The sequence below is a fragment of the Anabrus simplex genome, chromosome 5, assembly GCF_040414725.1.
Source record: "Anabrus simplex isolate iqAnaSimp1 chromosome 5, ASM4041472v1, whole genome shotgun sequence".
NCBI classification, from domain to species: domain Eukaryota; kingdom Metazoa; phylum Arthropoda; class Insecta; order Orthoptera; family Tettigoniidae; genus Anabrus; species Anabrus simplex.
Window position 1 is genome coordinate 12,958,536 of NC_090269.1, and position 8,907 is coordinate 12,967,442.

General features: G+C 37.7%; 1 protein-coding gene across 2 annotated transcripts in view; it reads right to left on the reverse strand.

Moving 5' to 3' along the window:
• Nucleotides 1–8,096, reverse strand: part of LOC136874269 (transmembrane protein 209) — a 107,923-nt gene extending 99,827 nt beyond the window's left edge. The window contains exons 1-4 of one of the 2 annotated variants that reach the window (XM_067147893.2): nt 7,936–8,096; nt 6,640–6,801; nt 6,373–6,548; nt 3,132–3,272 (exon numbers count right to left, since the gene is read on the reverse strand). In XM_067147893.2, coding sequence (XP_067003994.2) covers nt 3,132–3,272; nt 6,373–6,548; nt 6,640–6,801; nt 7,936–7,940 — 484 coding nt within the window. In that variant the 5' untranslated portion in view covers nt 7,941–8,096. Of the gene's footprint in view, nt 1–3,131; nt 3,273–6,372; nt 6,549–6,639; nt 6,802–7,749; nt 7,847–7,935 lie in introns of those variants that run through there. The other variant, XM_067147894.2, reaches the window with a different exon arrangement.
• Nucleotides 8,097–8,907: the final 811 nt, after the last annotated feature.

Consider the following 8,907-nt stretch of genomic DNA (forward strand, 5'->3'; position numbering starts at 1 on the left):
CATAAATTGAATTTTCGTTCTATTCATGGCACCTTCCGTCAGCAATCATCAATATTCCCACATCTGTCGGCCCCGCCTTGACCCCCTTCCTTCCCCGCTCTCCCTTCTACAGTAAAACCTCGTTAATTCGAAGTCGTTGGGACTCAAAAATCAGACTTCGAATTACGTGATTTCGAATTAACTGCCAATTCGCAATTCAGAAGTACCAACCCTTGCCGCGTTACAAAATATTCTGTGGCCCGTTACTGCATGCAGTTAACCTTGATTCACAGTTTATACCCTTCAAATGCCATGAAAAAAGAACTATTTCCAAAATGTATCCAAGAAGGTGCATTTACAGTATTCAAGTAATGCACTCGTATATCTCACTAGCAAACATAACCTCACGCAACGAAAGGAAAAAAAAGCACGATTCAAAGACGAGGAGAAATCTATGCTGGCTCCCATGTGCAAGTGCTTTATTAATTGAATTAGTATACTGTATGCATTTTAGATGCCTTGTATTTACAAAGGAAGTACCCGATGCCCTTAAAATCGAACTTTTCTATAACTCTATCCTTGTAGGATTTCCCGCCATGGCACTTCTGTCGTACTTGAGAAATGTAAACACTTGCCGCGCCACAAAGTATTCTAAGACCCATTAATACATGCAATCACCTCGATTCACAGTTTAAACCTTTCAAATCCCATGGAAAAAACTATTTCTGAAATGTATCCAACAAGGTACATTTAACTTACAATGTTCAAATAATGCACTTGGATAAATCCCTGACAAACATAACCGCACACTACGAAAGAAAAAAAATCACACAATTCAAAGATGAGGATAAATTATGCCGGACCCTCTGTGTAAATGCATTATTTTTTGGATTTCTGTACTGTTTGCATTTTTAGATGCTTTGTACTGGCATGGAAAGTGCCCGACGCCCTTAAAACATTGTGGTTTATCTAACTTTCCTATGACGAGGGGATAAAGTTTCTCGCTTCCATCCCATGTGAATTGCAACACACTACTATGACCCATTTTAAACCACAAGACCGTTTGGGCTTGCATTAAAATAAAGCAATGCAGTTTCACCGGCAATGACAATATTGTTCGGTGCCTATGAATTTATTATATGAGCTACGTTTTTTCGTCAACTGTCGGCATTGCCAGTGTTCGCGGATTCTGTTTTTCCACACACTGTCTGTTGCGTGATATTACGGCGTTCCTTAAAAGGTTGAATACAAAAGAATTCCGATTTCATTCAACTTAGCAATCATGAAGCATACTGTAGACCCACCGAAGTAAGTGTAAGTGCGGAAAGCTACCCTTCCACGTTCCGGAACGCGCGTTCTATTATGATGCGGAGCGGATAAATTTCGAGTTGAAATTACTCTGAAACATACTATTGTTTTAAAATGTAAAGGCAGTTTCGAATTAAATGTCTGAATTTCGGTAATGGGGCCGACATTGTACTTCGAATTACGAATTATCCGTATTTCGAATTAAACAATTTAAATAACATGCAAAACTGCATCTCATGTTTCCGGGAACGAGAACTTCTTCGAATTAGGCGGGATTTTGAATTAACCGATTCTGAATTATCGAGGTTCTACTATATTCCTCCCCGCACCTCCCCCTCTAGGTTTCCGTCGAACCTTATTCACCCCACTCCTCAGTTAAGCCAACAACCAGCTCTGCTCCACATGTTGCAGCACAAGGTGAGTCCCATACAACATATATATCACTTAACCAATACTCTTCCCTTCAGCAAAACTTTCACTAATCTTGGCTACCATTTATTTAGGTCTACCTCACGGTCCGCACTGAACTGCAAAATTCTACCACCTTCTAGAAACTACCAATTTATTTAGACCTTCATGTGCAACAATCATCAGCATTCAAGAACCTTTAAACAGAAGCAACATTTTTAACGGCATGCATCGCACTCATGTGCATTGATTACGTGTTTATGTACACAGTTTAATTATTATTAATGTCTTTGTGAATAGTACTTGATGTCGGCTCAATTGAATTTTTTAACATAATGTAACACTTGTAAGGTGTCAGCCTTATTTCAACTTCTATGTGTTAATCTTAATCATCATTTTAAGAACACTTACCTGAAGCAACTTTTTAATGGAGTGTATCACATTCTAGAGCCTTGACTTGATGCATAGTGTTAAGTACAGGGTTTAATCATTTTTAATGTTAGTGTCACTACACTTGTCTTGAATCATTTGAACTTTTAACAGAATTCATTCAAGTAATTAACCGTAATTTTAATTCTCATGGGTTACACACAGTTTATTTTAATGACATTGTGTCTGTACATTGTTTTGGTTTATTTGATGTAACTGTGTGATTTGAGTTATGGCTGATGATGGCCTACAGTTAGGATGAAACTAGTCCCAAAAGGAGATGTTATGAGACATACTGCACAACTTTGTATTGAAAAGGTGGACCCTATAAATAAAATATGCAACTATTATTGTGATCACAGTTCAATACAGATCAATTATCATGAAATTTATATCTTATGAAAATAGCAGTGTGTTCTTCATTACTAGGGACTTCAACTTAAAGTAGGCACATTTGTGCAACATGTTTCAGAGGTTGAATTCTCTGACTGTGAGACTCTAGGACAGGGAATTACACATAATGCAGCTGTCCGACGAGATTCTGGTTTTCAAAGAAAGCTTCTTCTGTGGAAGAACAGTACGCACTCAAGCGATTTTGACTGTTTTCCTATGTTAAACAAGTGTATACAAGAAAACGAGATATTATTAAGTGTGGAAATGAAATCTGTAGTTCTGGAACATCCATCTGAATTCCATGTTCAATTTGACACACCTTATTACGAAAATTTACCTTGACGATTATTTTACCTGTGGTTTTAACAATTACCAATGTAAGGGAATATATCATGAAAGGGTGTTTACAAAACTAGTTTGTAGACAATATACATTCAAAGAGAAACAGCCAATAGGATATATAATCATGAAAAGTATACAATAGAACCAACAATGGAAAATGTTCCTGAGAAGTTAAATTAAGTTAAATTAGCACAACTGTTTACCACAGAATTTACAGAAATTATTTCCAGGAGTTTCTCACTTGCTAACAATTTTCTGAATTTGATACTCACTATCACTACGCCCTGAGGACAAATATGAAGTTGAACGCCAACTAATAGCCGAAAGGTTCATTGGAGTAGTTGACAGTAACTCAGCAGTAGCATCTGGTGAAGGCGGCTTTGCTACTGGTGTAGATGCTTTGAAATATGGATCTGAAAAATAGTAAATATTACAGATTTTGCAAAATCTTCCAGTGCAATGACTGAGGAACAATTTTCAAAACCACAAATTAAGCTTACTGTTATAAACATTTAAACTCTTTTCACCCTCAAGCCGGTAATTGATATATCTCTAACCAGTGGGTGTGTGTCGCTCATTTGTAGTACCTGTTGAATGCCACTCTGACATATTGCCCCCCCCCCACCCTGCTGGCAAACTAACGAATGTGCAAATTGTCAAACAAATCAGCAGAGACGAAACAAGTCGTGATTACTCATGTCAAATCAATTTTTATATTTAATGATTGGTTTTATATGTTAGCCATGCAGAATGAGCTGCAGGTGTGAGACTTTGTTAAAGGGTAGACATTGTATAAATAATAAAATCTAAACTAAAACTTTAGAACTACAGGTTCCCTAGTTAGTCACTTTTGCTAGTTTGCCAAAGTGGGGACGATATTTATTATTCACAGAATATGCACATGTAATACATGAAAATGTTCATAATGAACTAAATATTTGAGAAGTAGTTTGCATTTACCCTTAGTTTAACCATTTTTTTTAACCTGGGAGAGGTTGTGTTGAGGTCTTTTATACCAGATTCATAATTTTCACATCACTATTTTAGTTTGTTATGCACCCTTCTCAAAATACTTCATTTAATCCTAATGGAGAGTTTCAGCAATAATTTCTTGCAGCCTGCCAGTCCACCGTTGCAAGGTAAGTACAATTACAAATGAGTTATTTCAGACCGGGTCTTCAGTAATGCAAGCCATCTGTTGAATTTTCCATTTTATTATGAGTCATGAAGATAGAATTAGGATGCTCTTGGAGAGTGTAGAGAGAAAAATACAACAGAAACGAAGTGTGTAGAGCTGAACAAGACAGAAAGCAAGAAAAAATGAATGACTTATCCAGGGAGATGAAGACAAAGTATATACCGTATACTGGGCGAGTTGGCCATGCAGTTAGCAGTGCGCAGCTGTGAGGCTGCATCCGGGAGATAGTGGGTTCGGGTCCCACTGTTGGGAGCCCTGAAGACAGTTTTCTGTGTCCCCTTTTCACACCAGGCAAATGATATTGTATTTATACACCAAAGAAAAATTTATAAGGTTTTCTGAAACTTTTGAAAATACACATTTTACAGAGAAATTACTTACCTTAATGAGGGCCACGGCCACTTCCTTTCTACACTTAGCCCTTTCCTATCCCATCATCGCCATAAGACCTCCCAATATCGGTGCGATGTAAAAAAAAAAGACCAAGTATACACAGCAACATGAACACAGTGAACGGGAGCCACTAGGGTGGAACGTAATGAGCCTGTAAAATCTAGACGGGAAACAGGGCCTGGCCGTTCCGCCTACTGTGTTTAGTGCAAATACAGCAATACCACGACACAAAGCGGCACATGTCAGTCGTACATCTGCAAGTTTCAACTTATGTCAGATGTGTGGAGGGAAAGGTGGTGTTGAAGACGAACAAGTAGTTTTAGGAAGAAACTTAAGTGCCCACAGGGCCCACATTGTTATTACAGGTATCATCATTATCAATATTACTAGAAGTAGTTAATATGCTAACAGTTTACTGAATATCCAGTTTCAGACCCATTGGATTGTTGCTACAGGTCTCCCCACGTGATTTCCCGACTTTACATAGCGATTTTCATTAAGAAAGGACCAATAATAACATAAACATTTGACAAATAAATTTTAGGCCTTCCCCTAAGCTACCATTTTTCTCAGCGTGAATAAGATTATTTATGGCCTAGATTGTAGCGACTTATACCCGGACTTTACATCTCGATTTCCATTAAATTCTCTTCAGCCATTTTCTTGTGATGCATGTACAGACAGACAGACAGACAGACAGACAGACAGACAGACAGACAGACAGACAGACAGACAGATAGAAATTACAGAAAATTAAAAAGTGCATTTCCATATTACTATGGACATGACCGATAAAGAAATACCATCCCTTTTCAATTCTGGGCAATGTACAGACAAAACTCTTAGCCTATTTTATATGTATAGATAGTCAATCATCATCATTTCCCTTTATCTAGCTGTAGCCGGGTAGGGGCAAATATGGTTCCTCTCCACTTTCTTCAGTAGAAGACGCCCTAACATTTTCTAAGGAATCATATCTGCTTTATCCATATAGGCTATTGTTACGATGAGCTGCCACACCCAAAGGTATATTTTTGTCAAATGCGGACTCAGATTGATTTGGAGTTGTCAACCTTCTACGAGTTACCGTCCGTGAAATGTTAAAATTGTGAAGAGGAGATTTTCATGTAAAATTATGAAATAGAGAAGGGGCTGTCTCACCTCGTGGTCTGATGGAGTGAAGAGTTGTGTTATAACTGCTGGTGATCCCACTACTGAACAAAGGTTGAAGCGGACAGCATGCTTTTACCGTAGAGGTGGGGAAGACATGAGGCGGGTAAAAGGGAGGAGTTTGGGTTGCAGAAAGGGTGGGGTGGGGTAGTGGTTAAGGGATATGTAGTTTGAAATTGTGTTTGAAAACTTCTTCTAATAGAATATTAATTTTTTGTGATATCGCATTCAAATTATATGTAGGACTATCTTTTAATCTATGTCAATATATAGGTTCTCAAAATACTTTAATAATTCTTATTATATTGATGATTAGGTCTCTACCCTTTGATAGTGATCAGTTGTCAATACGGACCATAATGAAACTCATAACTTATGATGATTAGGTCTGGCAAGTGACAAGACTATTGGTCTATTTACAGAATATATGCCAAGTGAATTACATCAAGGACGCAACAGTTGCATCCAGCACATGCCATGACAATTTCAAACTTGACATTTCCTTATTTTCACAGAATGTGCTACTCCTGAGTCTATACATGCTACGAGCTCTATCAGAAACAACTTGTCTTCATCACAGCTAGCCCATTTTCCTACTTTTTTCTCTTTTCTAAGCATGCAATCTGAGTTGCAGTGGAAGTCGTGCAGAATATCAAAATCAAAAAAGGTCATAAAATGTCTGAGTGCAGGAAATATCAAAACACTTAAATAACTGAGGAGATAATTGTATCTAAAGATATAAATGGTCTTACCAGTCTTCTTGATACCTAATAACTTCATCTGCAGAGGAGTCAATGACACAGGTTGTACGCCAATAGTGTTCCACAGATAACGGCAAAAATGAAATATGACACCTATAGCAAATACCACAGCCAATCCAACTTCAGCATATCTTATCCACTTGGAGTAGGAGGGGCATGGATCCGATCTGAAAGGATGAATAACAACAAAGAATTCATTGGAACTTAAATAGCACTGAAACACATTAAGGAATGTGGAGCCATATGATTATTTCTTACATATCATAGAACACAATGGCCAGCAAAACCACATTTATTGTTCCCCACTTCAAGCTCTGTGAAGCTTTCCGCATTGTTTCTGAAACTTTCATCGAACAATCCATGACTGGAGTGATGATGGCAGGAGGAGTCCGAACAACAGTTCTTCCCGTCGTTAATGACCTGTAAAAGTCAAATGTAAAAATGAATATTTAATGAGCCTATTAACAAAATTTTTTAAAAACCTTACCAGTAATACCAGCACATAAGATTCTTCAGAAGCCACGGCAGAATATAATGTTATTGGCTTTACGCCCCACTAACTACATTTACGGTTCCCAGAGATGCCGAGGTGCCAAAATATTGTCTCGCAGTTCTTTTATGTGCCAGTAAATCTACTGACAGAAGGCTGACGTATTTGAACACCTTCAAATACTGTCGTACTGAGCCAGGATTGAACCTGCCAAGCTGAGATCAGAAGGCCAGCACCACAAATGTCTGAGCTACTCAGCCCGGCCTAGCAGTAGCCTACATTGTTTACTGACTGAATATTTTAAAATATGATGCCAATGTACTGAAGGTATTGGCCTACCGTACCCTACTACATGGTTAGGCCTACAGGGATAAAAGAATCCAAACTGGGCAGTCTTCAGATTACATAATAGTGTACAGGGGCAAGTTTCAAAATTCACTCTGAACATTTTCAACAAATTTAGCCTTAACTCTTCAAAATTACAGTAATTATTTTCTGATGCCTTTACTAGTGAGACCTAGCCTTTAGAGTGCACTTTGTCTTGTAGTATGGGCTACAACAAATTGGTTACTTTCATTTTCCTATATCAATCTCATCCTCGGCTTTGAAAGTGACAGAGGTATAACTGATGCTAGTAATGCCATTCCTTATGTAGTCATTCCACGCTATGAAATGAAAATCATTTAAAAACAAATAACTAACCAAAAATTCTACGTATTTTTCGGGATATAAATTGCGGCCGTCTTGGTGGATGACATTTTCCACGCTATGCCTACTGTACTATTCCAAGCTAGTCGGGAAAGAATCATCACCTATGCTATGTTTGCAAGGAAGTCTCTACGGATTAAAGAAAAACCTATGTGAATCAAGTCACCTACATCTCACATATCTCTATAAAGTTTAAAGGCTTCTTTAGAAAAGTTACTCTTCGTCTTTTAGGGTTATTTAAGGTAAAGCACACACAACTAAAATGAATATTCCCATCCATCATCAGGTTAGAACAGAAACTGCATGTTTCGTCTGTAGGCAGGATTATTCTGTACAATACAGTTACAGAAACTAACCTCATTCTTTCAAAATGATCCGTTGCAAGATAAAAACAAGACAAAAAATTGCCAGTAATAAACGCAAAAAAGGCAGTTTATTACTTCTGTTCCTACACGACGGAGAAATTTACGTCAATTTATATACATAGACATTTGCATGTCACACCGGCACCATAAATTCAAATCATGAAACACGCGTTAGAACAAAAACAACAAAAAACACAAATTTTATCCCGCATCGTCAGAGTAGCCAACAATGGAAACAGAATTTTCCTATTTTAGACTACTGTCAGTGGAAGGACGACGTGATATGACGAATACGTTGGGCTGGACCGTTCAAAGATATGTAGGGAAGATCATTATATGAAGACAAAGTTGGAATTGAAAAGGACAAATTAGGGCAAATGTTCATTTATGAGAAGAGAAGTTAGGGATTGGAAAAATGTATGAAGGGAAATATTCAATTCATTTCCAAGTTCTTTGAAATCATTAAAGAAAAGACTAGTAAACAACTGATAGAGAATTTGCCACCAGGGCGACAACCCTACATGCTGATCAGTGACGGTTGATTTATTTACCCAGAGCCACTGCCTTCGTGAAGTACAGGCCATACTGTAGCAAGCGCGGGAAAGCAATCAGCTGATCATAAGGGGGGAAGTTTAGCACGTGAGTTAGTTGAATTACATGTGAATTCTTCGCTGTTTTATTGAAATTTCTAACGTTGGACGCATGTTTACTCCAATATAAATCAGACTGAGGCGTTGTCGACTGCATTATTAAGCGAAAAGTCCTCTGTTAGTGTAGAAAACTTAGTGTGAGCGTGTAATCATGTGAGGCTATAGGTTAAGAATATCGCTCTGCGTGTTTTAATTTTGTAGTTTATTTATGTAATGTTATATCCCTACCGTCTTACTAATAAAAAGTCCTTATACAGTTGTTTAACTCTTGTTTAGTTAAACAGTGAATAAACCCTGTATAAGCGTTTTATAT